Source organism: Oryzias latipes, chromosome 3 (assembly GCF_002234675.1).
Source record: "Oryzias latipes chromosome 3, ASM223467v1".
Lineage (NCBI taxonomy): Eukaryota > Metazoa > Chordata > Actinopteri > Beloniformes > Adrianichthyidae > Oryzias > Oryzias latipes.
In genome coordinates this window covers 18,957,200-18,984,235 of record NC_019861.2, presented here as the reverse complement: position 1 = coordinate 18,984,235, position 27,036 = coordinate 18,957,200, and the positions used below count along the sequence as shown (strand labels likewise).

The following is a 27,036-nucleotide window of genomic DNA, read 5'->3' as shown; positions in this document are numbered from 1 at the left end:
CCTTATGTTAAAAAAAAAAAAAAGAAAATAAAGAAGAGGTAGCCCCATCAGACCAACCTCTCAATTTTCATTATTTGACTTTACAGTAATGAAGGCATCAAGATGTGTACGATCATTTCATCTTCATTCAACTAAGCTCCACTGGGTGGAGATGGATCTAGGAACATTATTCAGAGTGGTGCCTTCAAACACTCAAATAAAAGCTGAAGGAGATCTCTACTGTACATAGGTGGAGTTTTTACCACTAGAGCTTTTCATTGAGAACATGCTTTTCACATGTCCACACAAAGGCCATATGATCTTTTAGGTTGTTAAAAATGTGAACAGTTGTATTTCATCTAAAGGTGAGGCATATTTTTGTAAATCCGTTATCCCTACTAATTTTTACAACACCTTCTGCTTTCAAAAAAGATTTGAGATTCTTTTGAAATAATTTTGTCATACGCTTTTTACAGCCTAAATGAATTTGTCAGAAATAGTCAGAACACTACAGACTTCTTATTAAATATTATGTAACAACTTATCTATTCATAAATAATTAACTATTAAAAATCAAGCTCCTCTTTCTTGATTTACATATTTAAAAAATGTCTTTTTTAGGATACAAATAGACTTTTAATGATATAAAAAACACAAACTATAGTGTTAAAGATGGTAAATTGAATATCATTTCTTAAATTACTTTTTTTTTTTATTTCTTAATAACTCAGTGGTGGAATGTGACTAGGGCCCTGCGACAGACTGCCCACCCAGGGTGTCTACAGCCTTTGCACAACAGGTGGGATAGGCTCCAGCAACCCTGTGACCTCAACAGAATTTAGCAGGTTTAGAAAGGCTTTTTATAGAACTTTTAATATTCAGGATTTTTTTAAACATCATAAAAACCAGCGCAACTAGCAATTAGACAGAAAATATTGCCATGTTTGGGTTTACATTTCAAAATATTTAAAAATGTTAACCTGAAAACTTTAATTTGTATTTTCTGTAAATGTAAAGAATGCATTTTTATCTAAAATAATTTAAGATTTTCTTACAATTTTTTTTTATTTAAAATGCTAAATAAAATCAGCACTTTAAAGGGTGTTAACGAATTTCATCCTTTCATCGTGTAGTTTTTAACTGAAAGAAGCTGTTGAAACATTAGTGCAACTATTATTAAATTACAATTTTAAAAACACTTTTATCAACAGATAAGTTATTAAAATAGTTCATGTTTATTTTTTGCATACGTGTTCCCTTATTTTCCTGTTCTTTCTCAAAGTCCCGCCCACCTCTCTTACGTCATCTCGCCACGTACTGTACACTGCAACCTAACGTGCTATTACCGTTGTGCTGGCCAATTAGGTCGGCGGTGACTCGCGTTCTGCCTTACATGCTGAATTACGACCTAGCAGCCCCAGCTGAGAGCAAAGGGAGGAAATCCGGCAAATGGGCTTTAGAAATCACGTAAAAGTGAGTATTCAAACAACACAACAACGTTTAACCTTAGCGAAGGACTTTATGTAGTGTTTAGAGTAAGATAACGGGTTTGTATCCCAATGTCTGTGTTACCGTTACACGTTTACTTCGTTCCTTAATTTCTTGTAACTTATTTAGCCAGTTCTGACTGTCAGTGGTTCAGCTAAGGCTAGCCTCAAAACCCTACGCTGGTTATTAATAGGTAGCACCTCATGATAGGGTTGGAGAGCTGTCTAGACGACACATTCAGGGCAGCCGAGCACCTCGCTAATTTTATTTACGCTGACCTTCGCTCTTAAGCGACTGTTTTGGATTTGTGTTCACGTGCAGATGATGTGCTGGAGTCGAGCTCTTCTCAGCAGCTGCGCTCTCCTGCTGATCATGCTGCAGTCGTGTTTAGATGCAGTTCCGATCAGCATCGACAAGACGAAAGTCAAAGAGCCAGAGCAACAACCAGAAGAACCGCCAGCGAATGTGGTAAGAAAATGTCATGGCCAACAACCTGAGATCTCACCAGATATAAGAGAAAAGTTGTCAGTTTTTTATAAATGTTTTTTATTTTCTTTTGACAACCAGTATGAAAATGTAAAGAATTCCCCCACAAATACCATGTCCTTTTAAAATGTCATGGCTTTTTCGTTTAGATTGTCATAACTAGTGCCGGCAATGCCTTTTTTGTCCATGATCTCTTTAAAGTTTACACATGAACTGGTTTGTTACCACATGACAGCCACAGGTTTGTTATTACCACATGAAATAGATTAAGAGCTGACATGGAGCTCACACAGCCGCACACCACACTGATAAGGAACTGCTAGTGTCTCAGTGTTGTTTTGGAGATGTTTGTGTCTTTGCTACAGTTTAGGCACAAATGTATAGTGAAGCAGGTTGTGAAAATACTGCAACTGCATAAAAGAATGCAAAAGAAAGTGTACATTCATCTAGGTTGTCTCTGTAAAAAGTACTCATATTTTATCTTTATATTATTCAATGCGTTAGTCAATGCCTACATTTTTTTAGGAGATGATCTCAAAATGCTTTCCACAGGATAAGTTTCAGTTATTTAACACAGTATGCAGGCTATTGCTGCTTATTTATTTCAGGCAGTCACATTGCATAGGGATTTTTTTTTATTTTTTTTATCAAAATGTAAGAATTCATTAACTACTGCACAAATTCATGCAATTTGTTGGTACAACAGTTCTACATGGTATTCATTTTTCAAATACACACATACAACTGTCTCATTTCTGGACCCGAAATGAGTCATTTATCCTAAAAAAATAACATAAGAGGCGAACATTTGGTTATTGTTACTTGCTTAGTAACAAGGACAAAGAACCTTTCAGAGGCTTACACTAAACCTGGTGTAAAGTAATAAAATGATAAAAAATAACTCCTTAAATTTAGCAAAAAACATTTCTACATACACGTACTGGTATGTAGTAGGGATGCAACGAGTCACCACAATTTGGTTTAATGGTGTTGCATACATTTGGTTTTAAACCGAGGATTGTAATAATGCATCCAAACATTTTTAATGGGTTATTTTTATAGGATACTGGACTCCACTATGATCGCTACCTCAGAGAGGTTATTGATTTTCTTGAGAAAGATCAGCATTTTCGAGAAAAGCTCCACAATACAGACATGGAAGACATCAAGGTAAGATTGTTGTTTAATTTTTGAACATTAGTGACATACAATGAAGCAACTTTTCATAGATTTTTGCTATGATTAATTCATTCTTTTTTTGCTCAAGCTCACCTCACCAGCCAATTAAAACACAACTTTTCCATCATTTGTTTGTATTGTAGCAGGGTAAGCTGGCTAAAGAACTTGATTTTGTCAGCCACCATGTGAGAACAAAACTAGACGAGTTGAAAAGGCAAGAGGTCAACCGCCTGCGCACCCTGATTAAAGCCAAGCAAGACATAGAGGGCGGGAACGGTAGGCTTTGCTGCTTCAAGTGTTTGTTTTTTTTTCTGTAAATTGCGGCACAGTCCACTACAAATAAAATTGTTTAAATCGTGGTTTAGGAAATATTTTCTAATTTTACTTTTTTTTAACTCTGCCAACATGTTCTGTTTGAGAAGACATAGCAGTGGACCACCAGGCTCTTCTGAAGCAGTTTGAATATCTAAACCACATGAATCCACATACGTTTGAGGTGGAAGACCTGGATCGGCTAATTAAATCGGTAAAGCCTTATTGTTACTTCCTTCACAGTATGGATTTAATATGAAGTGTTACAGCTGTTCCTGCGACACAAATTGAAAAATCTTTCCACTTACACACTGAGCATCTCATACTAAAGGCAACATGGAGCTAAGAACTACCAAAGCCAAAATTGAGCAAAGGAAGTTGGAATTTTCCCAATTGGCCCAGACTTTTATTTCTGCACTACAAGCAAAAATGGTTTTAAAAAGCATAAAGTTGCTAATAAAAATGATCTTCTTTTGTAAATCAGGTAGTGCATTGTCATTGAGCAGGTTTATTAATGACCCCATGTTAGCTAAATCTTTCTTCAGCTTTTTTTATGTCTGTCATAGAATTAGTATGATAAACACTATTTTTTTTTCTTAAAATGCCTGTCTTGGTTTCTAAACTTTTCAGTCTAGCCCAACATCTCTTCACATTTTAATGGATTAGGCAAAAGACATTTTATTTTTGTCTCATAGACAAATACTTTTTTGCTCATGAAATTTAAAGTCTGGTCACTAACTTATTATTTGGCATCAATAAATCAATCCAAAATCCTTGTTCTTTGTCTAGGTCCAATCTTCTAAAGTCTCCCAGTCCTAATTCTGTTTCATTTCGTTTTCTTTGTTGATTGTTTATAAGTTGTTGTTGTTTTAATCACAAAGTAAGACTTGGAACACAGGTTCAACACAAATCATACCTAAATGTCAGTAAATACTGTTTGAAACAGCAGTAAACAATAAGTTAGTTGTGGTGAAGTGTTGAAGAGACAAAAATTGTAACACATGCTGGCTTTTGCGGTTTAGTTACTTCATCTAATCACGTGTTCACCCCTGCAATTATTTGAACCTGCGTCTAGGCCACAAAGGATCTGGAGAACTATGACAAGGAAAGACACGAGGAGTTTAAGAGATATGAGATGATGAAAGAGCATGACAGACGGGAACATCTGAAAACTCTCAATGACGAAGAGCGGAAGAAAGAGGAGGAACACTATGAGGAGATGAGGAAGAAACATGCTGATCACCCCAAAGTGAACCATCCTGTAAGTGATTCAGAGACTGTTTATAGTTTGTTTTCTGCACCAATGCAAGACTTATTGCATTTTCCGTTTATTAACCTTTTACAGACATGTTTTTTTTTTAATTTTATTAACTCTAATAACTCTTACTTTAATATGAACTCAAATGAACGCATCATTTCTTGCTGCAGGGTAGTGAGAATCAACTTAAGGAAGTGTGGGAGGAGGCAGATGGTTTGGACCCAGAAGATTTTGATCCAAAAACCTTCTTCAATCTTCATGGTAAATTCTTCAGCGGTCTCTTGGTTTTCATTTAGCCCTGCATAATTTGGGGAGTGGTATTTTTCATTAATGAAGCACTTCTTTAAAACTCAGATACAAATGGAGATGGTTTCTTTGATGAACAGGAGCTGGAAGCGTTGTTCACCAAAGAGGTAAAGCCACAGTCTCAGAAATCTGTTAGAGCATGTTGGATGACTTTGCGCTGGCTGATATTTTCTGTGATTTTTAGCTGGAGAAGATTTATGATCCCACCAATGAAGAGGATGACATGGTGGAAATGGAGGAAGAGCGGCTACGAATGAGAGAGCATGTTATGAATGAGGTACAAGTAGTCAGGACACATTTTCACAGCTGTCATCCTGTTGAATGTTTTTTTTTAGGTCAGAGGTGTTAAACATGTAAATTGTAATTGAAACCAACGTTATTCTTTAATTTTTCGCCTTTTACATAACATCAAACAAATAAATCAAATCAGTAATGACAATGTAACTAAAAAAGAGAAAGTGATGGCACAGATGCTTAGTAGCCAGTCACCTGTTAGAGCTTCAGTGTTTTAGAATAAACATTCTTGGATTTTAACCTTTTAAGTTTTCTTTTTCATTTACAACACTTGTAGTTGTATATTTGATAAATGATAAATCATGTAATAAAAATGGTTCCGGTAAAACAGGGGTGGGATTATATAAGTTCGCTTCCTTCCACTCCCTTTCAAGCAATCTTTGATTTAATGTCTAATTATCCTAAGTTTGATACGTCTTTGTTCGAATGTATGAATGCTGATTGGACTGTTTTGTGCATGATTCTTGCTTTGATTGCTTGGAATTAACCATTTCAAATCAAAATATTTTAAAGAGAGTCACTTTACAGAAAAATCTGCTGTTTACTGGAAAAAAATGTTCTTGTCATCTTCCTAGTGTTTTCAGGCTGGAAAGAAGAATGAAAAAGCAGTTTTTGAGATGTGGAAGGGTTGTCATGGTACTGCACATCAATGTAACATGTGAGACGGAAAGAAAGGAAGCGGACAAAATGAAAGGATAAAAATTAGAAAAATCAGCATTTCCCAACGTAAAATGCTGAAAATCAGTGTTGCAAGTGTATATCTAAAAAATAATTATATGTAGAAAATGTGGAAAAACAAAAAGTAAAAATATTTTCTACATGTATCTGTCTGTATAATCCAGACCATACACAGGTCTGGATTTTTGACATCCACGCACAGTCATTGTGCTTGTTTTATGTAGAATACTCGAGTATTAGTGATACTTGAGGATCTTGATATATTAACAACCGTGCTGTTTTTCTTTTGTTGCAGGTCGATACTAATAAAGACAGGTTGGTTTCTATGGATGAGTTCCTTGTTGCTACAAAGAAAAAGGAATTCCTGGAGCCAGATAGCTGGGAGGTGAGAAACCATATAAAAGGCTCTCAAACCCTAAATCCTAAAGATGTTCTCTTATGATTCTAGTGGTCACTGATGCTCAAATTACTTTGTTCCCAAGACTCTGGAGCAAAATCAGGCTTACACAGATGCAGAGATGAGGGAATTTGAAGAGCATCTCGCTCAGCAAGAGCAGGACCTCAATCAGAGGGCTGTTGACCTTCAGAAGCAGAGAACTGAGCTGGAGAGACAGCAGGAACAGCTCAATGCACAAAAAATAGAACTTCAGCAGGTAAGGAGTGCTACAGTGCAGCAGGAAAAAGCTCTGTTACAGCAGATGAATAATATATTAGTTGGGACAAATGGAGCTGGCAGAATATAAATCAAAGAGAGTAGGAAAACATCCTGAACAAAAGCCTTTTAAAAGACGTTTTAAAATAAAATGACTTCACATGTTGAAGTTCTCCAATCATCATTTGACCTTTTGTAAAAGTGTTCCCAATGGTGTGTGTTAATTACGATTATGTCGTTTTTAGGCATAATAAAAAAATAATAAACTGTCGTTTTGTGGGATATAGTTTCTGCAGAGCGGCAGTAGTTCATTAAAAATGTGCCTCTGAGTTGTGGGCTGGTCTGTTGGTGTGGAAGTAAGCCTGTGCACATTTCCCATCATCCCATTGTTTACACTCTCTCCCGCTAGCTTACGACCCCTCCCAACCCCAAGCTAACATTACGGAGCAACAGCATTTGCAAGTTACGGTATATTGGAGCTATCCAGCCATACAGTTTTGAGTCAAATGCCAGTTTAAACAAGGCAAAGACGTAAATGGATCTACAGTATTTGTCTGCAAGTGAATGCATCAGTGGAGCGGAGCAGGGAGCTTGTAGTCTGCCAATTGTTGTTTGTACGTAACAATTCTAAGCTTTTTCAATTTTTACTGCTGCTCCTGAGTCACAATAAAGAAATACTCAGAAACGCAGTTTTAATCTTAATTTTCTTAATATATGTCCCTTATCATCAGAAAATTGCTCCAAGAACATGTTAAAAACACCAAAAACACAATTTTCATTGGAGTGGGTCTTTACCTGTTGAAACCAGATGTGATAAAAAATAGAATTTGTTGTATTTCATGTGTGTAAGTACTCATGTTAGCTGAGCAAATGTGAAAGGCTAAAATATGGGACAATGAATGACCAATTAAGAGCTTAGTTTAATTAAAAATGTTTACATTTTTGGAATATCTTCTTAAAAATGTAATTTTTTTCATGCATCTAGTGATTCTGGTTTATTTGAATACAATGAGCTCTTTCCAAATGTATGAAAGTTTCACTGGTTGCAGGCTGTTGAGCATATGGAACGTCTCAAGTCGCAGAAGGTAGACGGTCTGCCGGAGGTGCACGGTGAGTAGTTACTTCACAGTTTGGTGTGTCCTTTTTGTCAGCTGTTTTAAAGCACTGAATGTCTTGATAACTCAAAATGGACTCCTTGTTACAGTTGAAGGAAATGATATCTCACACGTGCAAGCCGCTGACAACCAGTTGCATGTTGAACAAGAGGCTCAGCTTCCAGGACATCAAGACCAGCTGCCTCCAGCTTCACCCCAAGAACACCTCGTACAACATGAGGAACATCAACAGAACATCCCCCAGCAGACTCATCAGGAAATACCAGCAGTTCAACCAGAAGTCGGACAAGAACATCCTCACCAGCCTTAAAACTACTGCGAAAAACTCACCAAAACCTTAGTGGCACCTTAACTGGTAAAAGTGAAACACTCCCACTGAGCATGGGCCTCTTAAGCAGTGAAGACTACCCAGCATGCTCCATGTTAGAGAGTTCAATACACTTGACATGAAAAAGTGAGGCACATAAGGAAGCTTTTCTCCTCATTACCGCTAATCCTTGGATTACAAAAGGGCCTTACAATTTAAGGTTAAAAGATTTTAAGCATGTATCCTAAAACCAGAATAGAAAGTTTGAAAGAAATGTCAGCAAAGTTTAACCATTAATGAGTGTCAATAAAACTGGCTGTAAGACAAAAACAAGAATAGCGTTTTAATCTGAAAGACTGTTGAGCTGTAAAAGCTAAAAAACAAAAAGTCAATTTTTATACTAGCCTTACTTTTATTGTCTGATATAAGTTTTTTCCTAAAAGTCTTTTGAAAAAGTAAATACGAACATTATGGTGGAAAATGTTTTATGATGCAGTAATACACTCAAGACATTATGAGGTACATTTTGAACATTTTCTATTGTAATAAAGGTTTAAAAGAGCAAACTGTGCACTATGGGGATATTTAGCATTTTCAAATTTTATGTAGGTTTTGAATGAAACCTATTTGATTAAGGCTGATTGTTTTTTTTTTCTGCACACTTGGTCAAATGTTTACTCACAATGGTTTATGTGGAGTCCGAATTCTTTTTTCCAACCACTTTCAAACAGTATAGAAGCATTTTAAAAATACCTCCTTAGTTGTAAAGTGCATGGCAGCATTTTTCTTTGAGTGATCGAGTATAAAAAGTGAATCAAAGCTTTGTAGAAACAGGTCTCAGTAACTGCCAATTCCACCAAATTTAATGTGTAAACTGTGCTGGAAATAAATGAAAGCAAACACTTTGTCACTTGAGTTATGGATGGATGTCAGAAAGAATGCATTTGAAATTTAGGCATTTGTACACAAATGTATATGTACCATATTTATTTATGGTTTGATAAATGTCTCCAATCTTCAATTTGTTCAATGTATGTAAAATTTTAAGGTGTTCAGATAGTTAGCTGGTGTGTCCTTTGGTATAAACTGTTTTTGTTGATGCATCCAGACCAGATCCATGTTTTGCGGTTGTATGTTGTTCTCAAGAGTCTGGAGGAACAAAAAGCTGTTTTCCCTCCAGATCGCTGGCTGCTTGTTATGCTGTCCAAGTTGCATGCTTGTTCTTGTTGCAATCATGAGAAACGGGTGTTTGTGGCTCATTTCCCAGTTACTACAAGATCTCTTAATTTGTGGAGACATTTTTTTAAATAGAACCAATGGTACTACGGTCTGTATTGCTTTTTACAAAACACTTTTTTTTCTCTTTGCCGTCATGTTTTTTGTTTACGAGCCGTTTCTGAACAGCACAGCCTTTTCATTTGTACAGAAATTACAGCTCAATTTTTGTTAACTGCTGGCTAAGTCATTTCACAACTTTACACTCAAGTTCAAGACAATAAAAATCTTTTACCTTTTATGTCGCCTCTTATTTGCAAACCAATTTGAAATTGACAGCATACAGTTGTAGCGTTTGAAAAACTCCTTTACTGTAAATGTAAATAGGATATGGAACTCTAATCCTGTTATTTTCCACATTGGTAAGCTAAATTGTAACCTTTTCACCAAAATCTTAATGAGGTTGAAAGGACAGTTCAAGGTAGCATCTCTATGCAGTTAACTTGTCATTCATTTATAAAAAATAAAAAAATGGCAACTTCTCTGCCAAAGTTCATTGAAATGATAAGTAAAAAGTGAAGGCAATATATTTACACAGAATTTTAGGATACAACTTTATTGAAACAGTCTCAACCAATGACAATGTACAAATAGGTGATGACAAAACAGATAAATGAGTCAAAAAAACCTAAAATGCCTTTGTGGAAATGAAAAACCCCAAGTGTCTGATAGCACAGGCTGGGAGCAAACCATTCTCATGGGATCAGATTAACAGTGGCAGGGTATTTTTTTGCATTTATTTTGTACAAAAAAATAAATTAATGACATCTTTCAAGTTTACAGGAATATCTACTTGTAGTTTTACATCACACGTACTTGCTGAGAATCTTACATGTGGGGGAACTTCAGCACTTTTGTGTTAGAACATGTAGAGGAGCTAGACAGACAGAAGCAGGCTGACTGATAGGCCAACTGTGGAGGGGGAACAAGAAAGTTTGTCGACTGGAAATAAACAGTTTGGTTTAAAAAACAAAACAGAAAAAAAGGTAGGAGGGGCAAACACATTCGAAAAATCCTGAATGCTTAACGTGGCGCAACTTGGCGGTCTCTGTGGAAATCTTTAGGAGCGCATCGCTTGGGTATTGCCTCGAGACACCCCCCGAGGTCCTTGGGTCACTCCCCGTTTGTAGCCTTGTTGATATCCCTCCTTTAAAAATGAACAATTTCAGACAATTAGGCGTCCTATAAAACGCTGTATATGTGGTGTAATTACGGTGCGCAGAGTTTTACCCGCTGGTAGCTGCTACTGGAATAGTCCCGATTTGTGTTAAACTGGGCTGGGCCATAACTGCTGCTGGGAGGAGTGTTTGAGAAAGGAGGACGATAGCCTTCAAATCCCCCTGATGGACAGAGGACATGAATTAAAGCTTCATCTTCAGCTCAGAACGGGCCAGCGTGACCACAGGTTCTGATGTAAAGTGACGCTTGTACCTTTAAAAGCATTTGAGGAGCCCCGAAATCCATTCATCATGCCTCGGGCATTCCTGGGTCCACCTCTGGGTGCAGCTCTGCTGTTGTAAAAAGACTGGCTAGACTGGCCAAAGCCTCCACCTGCAGAGGAGTCTTCATGGCCTCCCTGTGAGGATATGACTTGGTCCTGGGGTGAGAATCCACCGACAACTGAAGGCAGAGGGCAGGAAAGAAGTCTGTGACCTTCTGGTCCATATTTATCCAGGTAAGTCATTCATTCATCTTCTTCCGTTTATCCTTTTCCGGGTCACAGGGCTGCCGGAGCCTATCCCGGCCACTTATGGGCAAAGTCCAAACACTAAATATTTCCTACTTTATCCTGGCTTTAAAATATAAACATAATATTATGTCTTGGTTCTAGTTATGGAAAATTGTTGAATAGAGTCTAAAATCTATTGCAGAGATATTAATGCCTCAATTCATTCATTCATGCTTGGTCAAATGTGCACTAGAATTACAGACAACAGTATAAAAACTTGCATGACATTAAACAAATATGGTTGCCTAAAAAATGTTTAATAAAAATGACTAAATCCTGGTTTGACAGGTTAATTGTGGGGAAAATAGGTCAGTGGTTAAATTTAGAGAGCCAAAACCCAGCAACTCCTCCCCATCAATTTGCAGCCACTGTAGCTTTCATGGGACAATAATGCATGTGGTTTTTAAGTGAACACTGACCTGACTGTAGCCTTTCCTTTGGTAAATCCGGCTGCTCTGAAGCGTTCTCCGTCTGGCTGTGAAAGCCCGCTCGATAGCCACCAGCAAACTGGCTGGACTGCTTCAGAGGGTCTTCCACTCCTTCAGAGGCTGGAGGGACTGGTGCATTCATATTAAAGACCTAAAACAGGGAGAGAATAGCATAAGGGCACTGGGCTCTGTGTCAAACAATATCATGTTCAATGTAGTAAAAAGAAAAGAAAAGTTGGGGAAATCTGGGAAAGTAGCATTTTCAGCTAACGTAGTTAAGCACTGAAAACCCTGGTTTTGGTGACCGAGACACAAAAACTGACCTTCAAAAAATTCTACCGACTTGACTAACACCTAATTAACCTTAGCTTGCACAAGCCTCAAGTCAAACAGCTTCAAATTAAAATGATTAAAACTCGCTCGTGGACTCAAAGCCTACCGCTTGCACTGATTGAAAAGGTGCTGCATTGACATTGGTGCCTCCGGTGAGGGTGGGTTTGGAGACAGGTGGGAAGGCAGGAGACAGGGAACATGAGGCAGGAGACGGTTCAGATGGAAGAGACAAAGAGGCCTGGGTAGGGGGGAAAGAGGGAATTCGGAAGGTAATGAGCAAAGCTAAGTTAGGACGTCAAGCAGGTAGGTCGGCATCTCACCGAAAGACAAGAATTGAGTAAATTTAGTCTATGCATAACTAGGGTTTGACATTTTGTTCTGTTTTCACTTGGGGGAGATTCAAGACAAACAAGCCCTTATCCTCCACTTACCGGTGAGGACTCCCGTGGTCCAGACACGGTACTTGTTTGAGAAAGTCTCGACTCTGAACGGACTGAAAAAATAGAATACATTTATAGGACACATTCTGACAGTCATCACCAGATCGAGAACAAATCCCTTACTCAAAGGGCCGCTCAACTGCTGCAGATCAACTGTCTGCACGAGCTTCATCGGCTGAGCCGACACAATGGCCGGGTCCAAAGCCTGGCCGTCAAATTCCAACATGGAGTCCTGTCAAAACCAAACATGTGGGGGTGCATCATGGAATTGGACTTAGAAGAATGTGTCAACCAAGAGCTTAAAAATCAGAATATTTGCAGATATTCATATTTTCTCAAACCGCATTTGATGTGGTTTGGCTTTTAATGACCTTTCTGAAAACAGATTGAAAAGTATAGCTAGATCTAGACATTTATTTTTTTTACTGAATAACCTTGTTGTTTTTCCACCCTTGCTCTGATTTTTTTTTTTTTTTGCTAAGAGAAAACTGTAACAGCACATGCAGAACCTCCTCACTTGCATGAAATTATATGTCCCTTGCATCTGGGCCATGAGGTCTTGCACCGCCTGCTTTCTGACCACTTGGTCAGATGCAGGAGAGGGCGGGCCTTGGTTCACAGCAGCTGTTGGCTCCGCAGCCAGCTGTGCGGGGGGCTGATGCTGGAGGGAGTTCACCATCTGCTGAACGCATCCAAAGACATACTTTAGAAAAGGCTGAAATGCAAGTGACGAGGAATGTGTTTGAAAGCGCTAAAGACTGTAGTGATGTACTAGTGAATTGACCTGAGCCTCCACGGTCCACTCCCCCACTTGGTCTTTCTCTGTGCTGGTGTATGTAGTTTCTGGAATGAACTGTCTATTAACAAACTAAGACCAAAAAAAAGAGGAAGATAAAGATGTGATCAGCAAATTACCGAGTTTGTCACTGTGCAGAAGATATGTGATAAATGATCACCTCTGTGGTTTCCACTTGAACTGGTTCTGCGTAGCTTTCGCTTGTTACTCCTTCTAGAATGAAGGGAAAAAAAATACCTCATTTGAAGCTGATTTTCTTTCCATGTCAAATAATTCTCTCTCTATCCGTCACTGCACTGTTGCATACCAGGTTGCAAAGGCTGCTCCCCCACCGCTGCAGAGTCAGCCACTTCAGTCTGCTCCTCTGGTGTCTCTTCCTCACCACACGCCCCATTCTGATGAGTTTGGGCTCTATCAAAGTAGCCACTCGACAACACTTTGTCCAGAATGTCCTTCAACGATTTATCTAAAGTGAGAAAAAATGAGCAAAAAAGACGTTGTGAGACATTGCTGCAGCTCTCCAATCAGCATGAGAGAACCACTTTACTAATAAACATGAGCTTCTTTAGTAGCTAGTACCTAGCCTAACAATAAAGTTACCAGTACTCTCAGTGACATTGAATAATTAAAGACCCTCTCTGATGAAAATCGTGTTTTTGACATGTACTTGTGGTCTTTTTCTGAAGATAGTGGACATATTTAAATTGTTTTAAATTGTGAATCAGAAGCAGATGAAAAATAATGAGCTTTTTTTTATGTAGAAAATACATCGAGCGGACCACAAGCTCCCTGCTCCGAGCTATTGGCAACAACGGGGCTTTGCTCTGCGCCAACCGTCCCGCCCACAACTCAGAGGTGATTTTCTAATAAACTACTGCTGCTCTGCAGAAACTATGACCCAATAAATGACTTTGATTTTGCCTAAAAACAGCATAATCACAGAGAAAAGAGCACTGAGAACGCTTACAAAAGATAAAAATATAATGATATGCAAATAAGAGTTGAACTTCATAGTAACATCTTTTCAAAAGTCTGAAATTTTTTTTTATCTTTAGTGCAATTTACAAGTGTGTTTAAAAATGTATGTTTTTGTCACATGACCACAGTAAATGAGGTATAATTTGACAAAAACACTAACATGTAGTTCCGGCCACAGCCTTATCTTTGCCCTCAAGCAAATCCCACAGATGTAGCATAGCCTCTTCATACTGCTCTGTCAACCTGAAAATGACAATTAAAAACAGGATATGATGTTGCTCTTTTTTAAATTAAAAAACTCTTTCTGAGCAATAGAAAGGAAGAACAAAAAAATTTACCTGACATCATAGTTTCTTTCGGGTCCAACCAATTTGTAAAACTCATCGAGTGAAGTGAGGTCTGCGTCAGTGAGCAGAGCAGATCCAGAGGTGTCTGGTTTTTTGAGATCCTGTCTCACAGCATCGTCCCCCAACTGGTCCAACAAATACTGGATTTCCAACACCGTTTTCAACCGCCGCTGCTCCAACTCATCCCGCTGCAACTGCTCACGACGCGCAGATTTCTTTACAGCTTTTTGGACCTAAAGATTCAGACAAAAATCTTCAATCATTTTCACGACTTTAATCAGTTAATACCAATGTAAAATAAAATAAAACAAGGTTTGCATTTGCTTTTCTGAATCCATTAAAAAAAATATTGAAGTGTTGTATCTGTTGTTACTTTAAACAAAACTAGTAAACCCTCTGCAAAAAAATAAATAAGAAAAGCCTTGTTCACATGCTTGACAGCACTGATTTCACTCACCTCTTGACCCAAACTCAAGAAGCTCTTCTGCAGTTCTCGAGCAAAGTCAAGGTTGTTGGAGATCTCTTGATACTTCGACAAGGCCTCCTGAAGGAACGGATTACAACATTTGAAGCAAAACCAAAAACTCGTTGACACAGATCACTGCAACAATTCCTAGAATAACTTTGTGGCAAATAGAGCTAATCACAAAAGAATCATTTTCTCACGAGCTGATCCTGATTCAGTCTTTCTCCCTTGTTCTTTTTTGCCTGATAGTCATCCAGTTTGGACTGTAAAACAACCACAAAAACACATTTAGAAAGAAATACAATAGAAGCAGACTTTCATATTTTAACTTAGACTTAACAGAATCTAAACATCCCCAAAAATAGTACATTAAAAAGAAAGCTCACCTTTTTCTTTTCCATGTTGCGGACCTTCTTGTCAACAATGGTCAGAATTTGCTTCATAGCCTCCGAGTTATTTCCACCTCCCAGGTCCAGAACAGCAGACTGGGCAGCATTGTTGCCAACTGTTACTGAAGGCATCTTAGAAGGGAAAATGCATTAGACACATTAGGTAATGGACAGTGTGGTGCCCGAGTCAATGAAAAAGCCAACCAACAAATTTGGTTCCCAGCAGAGGCCTAAGACGCCAACTCCACTAGTGAATACAACAAAGTGCACCCACATCCTTAAGATTAAACCTCTCATCTTTATAAACTGCACACAACTGGTACACATAGCAAATCATCTCTAAATGTGGGTCCACAATTTAGCTTGAATGTTGGTACCATGTAAGAGTTTTTGTAACATGAACATTTTCAACCAATTAGTAGGGGGTGCAATAATTAATCAACTTAATGGATGAATCGATTTCTTTTCCTATGATCCACCCAGATCAATCTGTGGGGAAAGTTGTTAATAGAATTGACTATACCATTACATAATCGTTTCAAAATTCAATTAATTGACTGTTTCAATCTTGGGAAATAGCTTTAGGATTGAGGCACTGTAGGTTTATTTTACATAAAAAGGACTGCTTTTACAGCGGACCACTTGGCCAGATGCAGGAGAGGGCAGGCCTTGGAACACGTGATGGGAGCAAAAAAAAAAAAAAAAAACAACGTCAATCCAGTCCAATGTGTGGACAGGCATGTGACCAAACAATGTGGTATCATGTTCTAATAATAATGTTCTGTTTGTATTATTTTGATGTGGAAAAACCACAACTTTATGAAACTAAAATGTGAATTTATCTCTTGATGTAATCATCTCAAGATATTTATCTCTTGAAGTTTTGGCTAAAGAAGTTCTGAATGGATTTTATGTCAGTGAATCGGAGCGTTAAAAATGAACCAAAATCGACTATGAACTGTATCATCAACCACAAATTATGACATGAATCTTCGTTCAAATGAATCATTACAGCCCCACAAATTACACAATGAAATAACAATCTTTTTCTTAAACTAGCATCAGGACATTTGGACCTGCGTGTTATTTAGCAAATGAAAACTTGCATTTTTTACTCATTGATGTTCTGCAACTTAACTGCACTCATCTCATATATAAAGGCAGTTTCTCTACCATTTAACATTTGCAAACAGATCATTTAAGCTAAGCGGTGTAAGATTTTAAACAAATTACCTTCTTTAGCAGTGCTGCCTCCTCATTATTGATTTCTGAAGCAATAACGTCTATCGCAAACACAAATCTGTGAAATATTACATTTTCTCTCTGAACTCAAACCTATTTACAGATTCGTCATCCCTCTCTGTTGATACTAAATGCTGCAACTCACTACATCTTCTGGTGGACTGCTACCGTCCAAAGTGAATCCATAACATGACTGATCTGGAAGTTTCCTCATCGTTTTGTGAAGAGTTCGTGGTAACCGTTAACACAAACGGCGAAGCCTTTCAACTTCAAGTCTGTTCTTAACAAAAGGATAGCAAAGCTCCGACAAAAAGCAAAGCCAGCACATCACCAGGCCGAAAACTAACGTTTCCACATCGGCTACCTACCTACACGTCTGTTGGAGCAAAAAGCAGCTAGATATTTACAAATAAAACCCTCGAGTTTCTACTTGTTTATTTGGAAATACATTTAAAAAAAAATCACAGTAAAACTGACCGTAAAACTAAATTAAAATGTTGGCCTTTTGTACAAAGTTGAAATCCTTCGCCTAGCTCGTTCAACAACCGGCTAACCTTGCCGATAATTGCCAAGACTGTGTGTTAACCCCCTAAATAAGTTAGCAATTGACTAGTGAATTGTAACATTAACTAGTTAAACCAAATCAGTTTATTCTTAGCGCCGTGCTCCTAATCTTCATGCCCCATTGTTAGCTGATAGCATGTCTCCAGCGACAAGCGCAGAATACCCCAAGTTCACCGGATGTTCAGTAAGAAATATATAACACAAGAAAAATCTAACAAATAACGGATTATTTTTGCAGCTCGGGGACGCCAAGATTTTAACGACGCAAAATAACGGCTGGGAGTGGGACAGGACGACAACTCGTTTTTGTGCAGTCGCCTCTCTTTTCAAATGACAAAAGAGTTTTTACTCAAATTCAAATCAAACGATTTTTCGGCTGTTGTTGCAAGCATGACATACCTTTATACTCTTTGTCTTCAAAGAGATTCTTCTCTGTTAGGGTTCACGTTAGCTCTGCAGTGCTCAGAACACTTAGTATCTTTTACTATAAGTGGTGCTTTTCTAGGAGGATGCTCAGGCTCAAACCGGCCAACGTTTGCCTAGCTGTTGCTCAGCTAACACATTACAGTTAAAAGGAGATTGTGCTAATCTCTTTCTCGATGGGAAAAAAAATTGTGGCAGTGCAGAAGCACCTATGCCTGAGTGCTGCCACCTGCAGGTCATTTCAGGAATAATTTAAAAGCTTCAAACCCTTGTTTTCCTTTTTGTTTTTTATGTTTTCACATGAAGTTTGTGATCTAAAACAGATCGGACGTAATTCTTTTCGTGTCAAATGTTTTTGGGGGAAAAAAGCAAAAAAATACATAATCGCAGTACAGTCAGATGATTTATTAAATAATTGTTGCCAAATCATTCCATACACATTACTTGTTTCTTCAATCCCCTAACTTCCAATGTTACTGCCCCATAAATACAATGTAAAACGAGTTTTTTGTTATATATACTTGTTTTTCCATTAAAGTAACTGGTAAACTAGAATTCCATATTCGATGGTGGCAACTGTTTTGTAGAAATTAGAAGAGGAATTTGGTGTGATAAAAAAATTGGTTTATTCTGGCCATTAATAATATAGAATTTATTAGATAAAGAAGAAATTAATTATTTGACTTTACACAGCCATTGTATTTGGAAAAAAAAAACCACACAACAAAAACGATCAGACTATCGGAATCCTTTTTGCACTTTAAAAATGCCATCATATAATGCAAGGAAAAAAAACTACATTAAGGCCACAGCAACAAATGAACAAACATGTATCTGTAGGACAAGACATATCACAACTCAAAATGTTTTAAGTTTCTGGATCTACAAAGCCTAACAGGAAAACAGGCTCAGATTTTACATTTGGGTTTAGATGTACTTTCCCTAAATAACCAGTAGATGGTGCGTGTGTCTCAACCACTGGAACCTAGTCTTCTCTGCATTCATAAAGATTTTACAAAATTATTTCTTGCAATAAGAAGAAAAGCAATAGATATGGGCTAATGTGTAGGAGCAGAAATATCAGAATAAAAATATTTGAAATGAGATTTAATACAATAAAACAGACATAATTTTAAGTGCATGCTTCAGAACAGTATACCATAACATTGTTGTTAAAACACTATTTACAGCTAAATTGTTAGGTATTAAAATGTGTCAGAAGTTAGCCAAGTCAGTTCAGTTAACTTTTTCCAAAGCCTGTTGTTAATTTATTTAGTTAAAAATAAAAATTCAGGACTTAATTTGTTTAATACTGTCAGGACTCCATGCTTTCTATATGATTCTTGTCCGTCCCCTAACCTGCGCAGCTCTCTCTGATGTGGGCTGCTGATCCACATCCAAATATCCTTCAGTACTCCTCTCCTGCTGCACATCTGACTGGATTAAGTATGTGCAGATGATTTTTTGGCTGAAAAACCTTCAGAGACCCACAAACACTTTGGCCCTGCACAACTTGTAGTCCTGTCCAGACGAGCCACCTCTCCCACCCCCAGCAAAAAACAACAACAAAAAGAAACGGAAAAGTGAAAAAGACTGATTTCTACGTGTCTTCTAATTCAAAATGTGCACTTTTCTGTCTCAGATTTTCCAAAAACACAAGGACAGATAACCTCAGGCTCATGGGTGTCTCAAGACTTGAAAGATGAAAGATTTCTCTCCGCTCTGCTTGTCTTTAGTTGTACAGACAGCATTAATAATTCATGATCCACATGTGTTGAAGACACACAGTGCTCATCTTGACTTAACGGCTCTGATTATCACTATGATTTTTATTCACTCTCATGCAAATACAACTCATCAACTTCCCAGTTTCAAAGACACTCTTGTTTACAATGCAGTCCTTTAGGAGTCAGTTTCAGTCTGATTCATCCTTAAAAATTATCCAGCGGTTCCTTTTATAAGACAAGATCAGTTTGGTGGTGTGCGTACTTCAAAGTATAAATCTGCTGGGAGTCTTCAAACCTTTTGCTTTGCCAGCATTGTCTGGTTTGTCTTTCAAAAACATGTAAAGGAAGCTGGACGAAAGCAGAAGTCTCCTGATAATTTACTGTTAGGATGGATCCAGGCACACATCCACTGTGGCTTTCTCTGGCACTCAGTCAGCAGAAAACATCTCTCAGCTCCAGAGACAAGGTCTGTGGTTTTCACCTGTCACTGTCTGATATCTTCACGCCAAATCTCAAACTTGCTTTGCTTTTTGCTTTTCTGAATGCATGTCACCAAGTACCCATACTGATAGTATGCATACATACACTGTTTTTTGGGTTTAACGTGAACATAAAATTAGTGTCATAAAACCCTAGATTTAATTATCGTCAGGAAGAAATAATTATTTTTCTCATCATGTTTGTCCCTCTGGCTTGAAGAGCATGCGCAAGCTGTTGACAAAAGTGTTCAAAAAGACCCTTCCATCCACTCTGCTCCCTAATCTGGAGGTTGTCTCTGGTAAGCCCAACTTTGTGAGAGTTGTCACCTTGAAGACAATTTGGTCCCGAACTGTGGAGACATTGGGACACTGGGTGAGAGGAATCTCATTTTCATATTTCTCTGTTTTGAGAGCAATGACAACAAACCCTAATTTTTTCATTATACATATCACCCTCACCATCAGCCCGCCTTCACCAAACGATGTTTGTGAATTGGTGCAACAATGAGCATAGAGTTATCTACTTCTTTGTGCACCTCAGAACCACAGAACAAATATAAATTAAATAAAAGCTAACGAAGTAACCCCCACTTTTACGAATTACTATAATTTTATTTGTATTCAGCCATAGAGCCACTATGGAGGGGTAAAAGAGCCACGTGTGGCTCTGGAACCTCAGGTTGCAGACCCCTGGTCAGGGTGTACCCCGCCTTTGCCCTTCAGTCGCTGGGTTGGCGTCAGCAATCCTGCGACCCTGAACAGGGATGAGTGGGTATAGAAAATGAATGGACAGATAGAAACGAGCTGAACACCACATCTCGGCACATTTCCATCAGTGTATAAGCTTGGCAGTGTCAAAATAGTCCTCATGTTTTTATCCTCAACAAAATAAAATCAAATAAATTATGACTGTGATGACTAAAACGGAAATACTTCATTTTGTTACTAAAAAGGCTACATGAAGGACTATTTTGGTTTCGTTTTTGGCTAATAATATATCAACTGTATGCCAAAGAAACCCGTAGCTCTGTTTGTTTCTGAATTCTGGAGGACCTTGGACTCCTATTCTTACCTTGGGTGAAATCTATCCTTTGCAAAAATTCAAAACAATAGTCATGTTTCATTTAAGATGGTCAAACTTAAAACATGCTATGGTGCAGCTTGACTGTGAATTGTCACAAAAAAGGGCTTTTTTTAAGTTGCGGAGGTATTTCATTTTGCAATCATAAAAAAAATTATCTGATGATCCAAGTCTTGTTAATTTTTTTGCTTAAAAGAATAGATCAGTGAATAGTTGTTAAAGCAGTGAGCTGAGGAGAATCTGTGCAGAAAAGGCCTCTCTGACTCATTTGGAAATACAGTGCCCAAATAAGAAATGCAATACCCGCGCTTCATGTGCCAAGTTTGTGCTTAAACAAACAGTTGCAGACCTGGACAATGACAAATGCATGACTGTTTCGAGTGGGTGCGCCGAGCTTTCATAAATGCATGATTGTTTCCGATAAGCATGCAACTTCAGGACACACAGGCGGTTGACGTCTGGTTTACATCCTCCACAAAAGTCTCTGTCATGAAAGCCCAGCGCTTCTGGTGCACATAGAAGGAAGGAGTATCTGGACCCTGTCAGTATTTCCCTACAGAGCTCAATTATACAGACCGACTTAATTAGATCAGCTCTGATTGCTATTTCAAGTGATGGGAATGAGATGAAGTTATATGTTTGTCATTCCCACCCTTTTCTTGCTGTCTTATTGCCTTTGGAGTGGTGTGTGCGGCGTTGTGTAACTCTGTGTCCATCATATCTGGTGCTGGTGGCTGAGTGGGCATCGTGAGGTTGATGAAGGGGTGACGTTTTGGGTGCTCTGCAGATGATCTTTGGTCAGACTCTAGATTGAGCTTGAAGAGCTTTTAGTAAGGACAGCCTTTTGAAATTATACACCTGGCATGTCATGGTATGTGGGTATGTACAGTGAAAGCAGCAACGCCAGACGACAACACAAACACACTCACATCACTAAGCAAGCATAAAAAGAGGCTGTTGCAATAGAGCATGCCTTGTATTTATTACATATTTATTTTTGGTAAATTTTTATTTACCATAATCTAAAATAAACATGAACATTTATTGCTATTGTTTGTATTTAGAACATTTACTGAACATCTTTTAATTAATAGAAAGGCACTTAAAGGTCTCTAAGTTGATTGCCTGTAAATGTTCATAAGATTTTGCATCCTTGTTATAATAACAATTTATAAAATAGTTCAATGCATGTTTTTTTGTTGCAAGCAATGTATTTTAGATCCTAGAATTCATTATCTCTGAAATTGGATGACGTCTTTTCAGATACATTTTGAAAAAGTATTTTTTACAACATGACATTTAATAAGGATTAACAAACAAGACAAACATAAATTATTCTGAGAAAGTGATACACAGATGGAGATGATTGAAGTGGATGAAAACCAGTTTAAAGATGGAGACAGTATGTGACTGACATCTAAGAAGCAGCATGTCATTATGTAGTTAGAGTGCAGATCAAGCTCTGTGCCGGTGCTGTGACTGTGCATTCATTGTGAAGCACCCTCCTGTTACATTAGAAACAGCAAAACAGGCCACAGAAAATTGAGCTTGGCTCCTCACCCCTCTTCTTGGCTATTAAATTAATTTGAGCCTGGGCGAAACAAGTTGAAAGTGTAATTTTAAACAAATAATGCAGGCAAACTGAAGTTCCATCCCTTTTGGAGCAGATGAAGTACAATGGGCTGCCATGAGAAGAAATTAATATCCTAAAGTCTGAAATTGGAAAATACCTAACTACAAAGCTCAGATTTTGTTTAGTGATTTAGAAACAGATTGTTATTTTTTTTAACTTATTTTTTAACTTTATTAGGCCAAGGGGGAAAATAACATGGAGAATTTAATTTTTTAACAGAAACGAAAGTTAGAGTGTTGTCATTATTGCAACCTGTGCAGTAAGGTTGTGGCCTTAGAAAAAACAAGTCTTTTTTAAATTTAATTCAAAGAATTTGCATTTTCTGTAATGAATTTGATAAATATGGGTAAATTCTTTATTGCTTTGACTACAACACTTGAAATAAATCAAATCAAATTTAATCAAATGAAAATACTGTCTTGTATTTTGGAATACTGTAAAACCAAAAGAAAAAGTCAGATTTTTGCCCACACAACTTTTTTTATTTAGAAGTGTTCACTATTTTCTCACACACAAAAACTACCTCTATCTGATGCAATCTTATGCATATCATTAAACATTGTAATTAAACATATTTGCAAATTTGAAATAATCTGTTTCATCTTTTTTTAAATTATTTTTCAATCAGAATTTCTTACTTGTTTTTTTTTACTGCTTTTCTTCCTCTAGACACACGGTGAAGGAAAACATTCTTTTAAACAAAAAAGTGATTTTTCCATAAAGAGATATACACATGAGATTTATAGGCAACGTGTCAGGTATTAGAAAATAACTTTTTGAACAATTACTCTTTTGTCCAGCCAGCATAATACTAGCAGGGGGTGGTAATAGGTAAACAATTGTTTATCATAGTTATAGCTTTTAGCCAGAACCTTTTTAAATTGAAATCCTGCTTCTTGCCTGGGACAAAAAAAGAGACATTACTGATGCTTGTATTGAATAAAAAAGATGAGACGTTTATGTTCGATTCATCTTTCATGTTGGGTATTTCAAACTTTCAGGATTTACCAAAACAGAAACGTGCGTTTTCTTCCATCCATCAATAATTTCCTTCCAACTTCAAAACACACCAAACACCATCACAGGTTTAGGTATGGTACTGGTTCTCAACTAAAACTGAGGCTCTATTTATTTTGTCCTACAAACGGGTGATTCTGTGTCCATTTTTTTCTTGACCCCTTCACGCCGTTTGTCATTCATTTGCGACACAATATTTGATCCAGGACTCTGCTTGATTTAGCATCACCTTGAATGAAAAGGAAAAACTGAAGAACATTTTTTTACATGATTTGAAATAAATTCAGACATAAAGATTTTTTTGTTTTTGTATTTAGTCTTTTTATAGTATATCTACCATGCGACTCGTTCGCTGTGGCGACCCCTGATGGGAGAAGCCGAAAGAGGAAGAAAGATTTAGTCTTTTTATAATACAAGTTAATGTCAATCACTGCTTCTAAAAATAAACATTGCAAATCAAAATGTATCCAGGTACACACAGCAATCACTTTGAGTGTATTTAAAGGTTATCCTAAACAATTGTTATCAATTAAGTACAAAGAAATTATCTATTTGGTAAAACTGACTCATCTCATTTTTAGTTTATTCATTGTTTGTAAAGTTTAAATCACCATTTAATTTTTGTGGCCTTAAATGCACATTTGTTCCACACGACTATCTCTGGTGCTTGCAGCTTATTCAACAAAACAAACAAGGCTATGAGAGCTATGAGAGTCATTAGAGAAATCAACAAATTCTCAACAGGACATCAGCGCACAGGCCTCCAGGCTGGATCAGGTTCTTCGGAAAGGGTGAGTCAATGTTGGAAGACAGAGTGCATTTGAAACGTGGGGTTACTGTGGGACCAGAAGTGCGAAATTCAAGCAGACAATGCCGCCACTCTCAATTTGGCTCACCATGTCCGTCATGGGAACATCATTTCTGTTTTCTTTTAATTAAGGAACAAATCTTCTCACAATCCTTCCAAACAACAGTGGAATAACATGGTGTTTACTCTACGTGGCCTCTGATGACTGGTTGTGGTCCATGTGGAGGATCATTTTTGTTGTAGGGATTAGTGATCTGTGAGAGCAGAAACTTTTTTTTAGTCTCAGAAAACAACAACAACAATGGAATTGCCATGGGACTCTACACAGTAAAATATTAGAATAGAAAGAAAAAAGGTTTAAAAAATGCTTTTATACTTTTATAATTTTAGAGACAAAATAATCTTTATATGACTACATTTATTATGCTGACCTTTTAAAAAGTTCTTTAAAAAGTCACAAAAAAGCTAGAACTAATCCAAAACACGTGCAAAATGGGACATACTATTTTACTCCATTTAAAACACGTGCATATGTTTCCTTGTGGCTGTTTATTTGGCAAGACAGGTGAGTGATGCAGAACGCTCTAGCCTGGCCCACCAGTGCACAGCTCAACGACGCATAACTGTTGTTTCCACGCATAGACTAGTTCAGACCTGGTCTGACAGAATAAGTTCTTCAGTAAACTTCTGCATAACACTCCTTAGCTTATTTTGAAGCTTCTCTAGATTGGACAAATAAAGACAGATCTCCCAATTTGGGTTGAGGTGAGATAGAATATGTAACAAGCTGGATAAAAGGAATGATGTCGAATTTGAAGATTGATGTAATTAAAACAGACAAACATCTATGAGTAAATATCATTTGAAAATGCTTCAAGAAACAACATTTTCAATTTCCAATTTTTTTTATAGTCAAGCCACGACTTAAATTCAGGATGACTATGAATCTTAAGGAAAGCTTCAAAGCACAACACAATCCGAAAGTTGATGCTTGGGTTAGGACTAACAAGTAACAAAATGTAATCTTGTTGATGTATTTTCTCAACAATTTCCCTGTAAAACAAATAACAGAACAACAGGTCGTTTTATATTTGATTTGCACGCCAATAAAAGCTTATTTTTCCATATATATTTTTATATTGCAACAGACAAATTAGGCCTTACAACTGCTTTTTGACTCCTTTATGTTGTTTCCTAACTTGATGATAAACTTGAATCATTCTCTAAAGTTAAGATAGTTTAGTTTCGTTTCAACACAGACATATTCATCTTTAATATCTGATAACCAAGATTGTACCATTACCATCATTTCACTTATCTAACAGGAAAAATAAAAATGTCTGCAAAATGATTCAATTGCCTGAATTGCAGATTTTGACCAAAAAAAATCCCACATGTTCAAGCTAAAAATATCCTTTAAGTATGCCTGAATTTATTCGTGATTAAATTTAAAAATATTGTTTAGTTTTTTTTTCTCAAAGTAATCCTAAAATAAGTGTAATCATGGATTAAATCCTATGTTGCAAATTCGTGTGAAAGGGTTAAAGGGAGGTTCCTCTTAAGGAAGATTAGCATTTCAGCCAATCTTTTTTCATCAATAATTTTGGAGGTTGAGCTCAAGTGTCTTTCACTTTTAAAACTTGTTGAAGCAACATTAGTTCAGACGGACTGAGGCAATAGATTTGGCTATCCAGTCTTCTCAATCCAGCCATTTCTCCCAGCATCGGTCTAAAACTGATATAGAATTTTGGATTGATGCATCTTTATTCTTATCTACATTAAAACTTCTGCAGATTTTTTATACAGGAAGTTACTCTGACATGTTCAGGTCTACAGGATGGTTAGAGTTGATACAGTTTTCATTGGCAAAGAAAGAAACATCCAGTTATCACAGGGCCACATGGAAACTAACAATTCTTCATGTTTACACACAACCTCAGTTACTTAGTGATAGAAAATGAATTAAAAAGTAATATACGGTAGATAAAAACGTGAGACTATCTAGAGTCTGGCTGTAAAAGACTGAATGTGATGAGCATTTCAAATGGGTAGTTGAGGTTAAAGTCAAGGTTTATAGTTAGATGTCAAATCTCCTGTTTATTCTTATTATTCCATATTAAGCGGCAAGGATCCTATTCAGCCCTGTGATAGGCTGGGATCTGTCCAGGGTGGACACTTTTGGGCAGGCAACTCTTTTAAGAGAGACTAAAGTTGAGATTTTGAGCATTAATGTATGATGAGGCAGCAGTGCACAGAATGACTCCAGCATACCAGCAATGCAAGCAGATTTAGGAAAAAACAGAAATTTAAAACAGTTTTTAACATTTTAACTTTTAAAATTTGAATAAATGTGTTTGATTGGGTCACAAGTTTTTGTCCCTTTTGCTTGTTTGTTTGATCGAACATCATTCATCTACCATTTGATTGTGACTTCAATACAGGTCATGTGACAAGAGGCCTTGCCAATTGTTATAATAAAGTGAGTGAAGCGGAGTGGTCTGTGAATCAGATCTTGACTGATAACTCTAAATAAGACAACAAGTCCACCTTGGCCTGCAAGACTATTAATATATGGGAAAAATGCAATACTTGGATACAGCTAAATGCCACCATGAGGCCTTTCATGCTGAAATGTGCATGCTTCATGTCTGCCAGGAGTCCTTGAGATAGTTTCCTGTCTTAACAGCATGTGTGAAGAAGAAGAACATGACCCGCTCACTTTCAAAATCATGGCGACTACAAAGTGGAGCTGGAAAATGTCTGTTTTGAAAAATAAATCCATGGCTTATCTTGTGAGTGAATCAAAGGGATGTTTGAACTTTGGCAA

General features: G+C 37.3%; 2 protein-coding genes across 4 annotated transcripts; one reads left to right on the top strand and one right to left on the bottom strand.

Annotated features, from left to right (window-relative positions):
• Positions 1 to 1,319: 1,319 nt before the first annotated feature.
• Positions 1,320 to 9,568, top strand: LOC101163155 (nucleobindin-2). Its single transcript, XM_004067019.3, has 13 exons — positions 1,320 to 1,452; positions 1,789 to 1,935; positions 3,016 to 3,123; positions 3,276 to 3,408; positions 3,555 to 3,658; positions 4,520 to 4,705; positions 4,873 to 4,963; positions 5,057 to 5,115; positions 5,193 to 5,285; positions 6,276 to 6,365; positions 6,463 to 6,633; positions 7,682 to 7,742; positions 7,837 to 9,568. The coding sequence occupies exons 1-13, from the start codon at positions 1,429 to 1,431 to the stop codon at positions 8,055 to 8,057; spliced, it is 1,488 nt and encodes a 495-aa protein (XP_004067067.1). The 5' UTR covers positions 1,320 to 1,428; the 3' UTR covers positions 8,058 to 9,568.
• A 290-nt stretch (positions 9,569 to 9,858) lies between these two features.
• Positions 9,859 to 17,627, bottom strand: LOC101165381 (caprin-1). Of its 3 annotated transcripts, none has more exons than XM_011489509.3 (17): positions 17,441 to 17,627; positions 15,233 to 15,367; positions 15,047 to 15,109; positions 14,838 to 14,924; positions 14,372 to 14,613; positions 14,194 to 14,276; positions 13,363 to 13,521; positions 13,216 to 13,268; positions 13,044 to 13,127; positions 12,777 to 12,938; positions 12,383 to 12,491; positions 12,251 to 12,312; positions 11,926 to 12,057; positions 11,478 to 11,637; positions 10,761 to 10,949; positions 10,560 to 10,669; positions 9,859 to 10,476 (listed from the first exon to the last, which is right to left on the bottom strand). In XM_011489509.3, exons 2-17 carry the CDS (start codon positions 15,365 to 15,367, stop codon positions 10,390 to 10,392), a joined length of 1,917 nt encoding a protein of 638 aa, XP_011487811.1. In that variant the 5' UTR covers positions 17,441 to 17,627; the 3' UTR covers positions 9,859 to 10,389. The 3 variants fall into 3 exon arrangements, with proteins under 3 accessions (XP_011487811.1, XP_020569380.1, XP_011487814.1); XM_020713721.2 differs by lacking the exon at positions 17,441 to 17,627 and adding an exon at positions 16,469 to 17,288; XM_011489512.3 differs by lacking the exon at positions 11,926 to 12,057.
• Positions 17,628 to 27,036: the final 9,409 nt, after the last annotated feature.

Bases quoted from the DNA above. Each gene is read 5' to 3' on its own strand.
- LOC101163155 (XM_004067019.3), top strand. From the start codon at position 1,429: ATGGGCTTTAGAAATCACGTAAAA. The intron at 3,409-3,554 runs GTAGGCTTTGCT...CTGTTTGAGAAG, and splicing joins AGACATAGAGGGCGGGAACG to ACATAGCAGTGGACCACCAG. The intron at 7,743-7,836 runs GTGAGTAGTTAC...TCCTTGTTACAG, and splicing joins CGGTCTGCCGGAGGTGCACG to TTGAAGGAAATGATATCTCA.
- LOC101165381 (XM_011489509.3), bottom strand. From the start codon at position 15,367: ATGCCTTCAGTAACAGTTGGCAACAATGCTGCCCAGTCTGCTGTTCTG. The intron at 14,614-14,837 runs GTGAGTGAAATC...CTGAATCTTTAG, and splicing joins TCTTGAGTTTGGGTCAAGAG to GTCCAAAAAGCTGTAAAGAA. The intron at 13,128-13,215 runs GTGATCATTTAT...TTTTGGTCTTAG, and splicing joins TTCAAGTGGAAACCACAGAG to TTTGTTAATAGACAGTTCAT.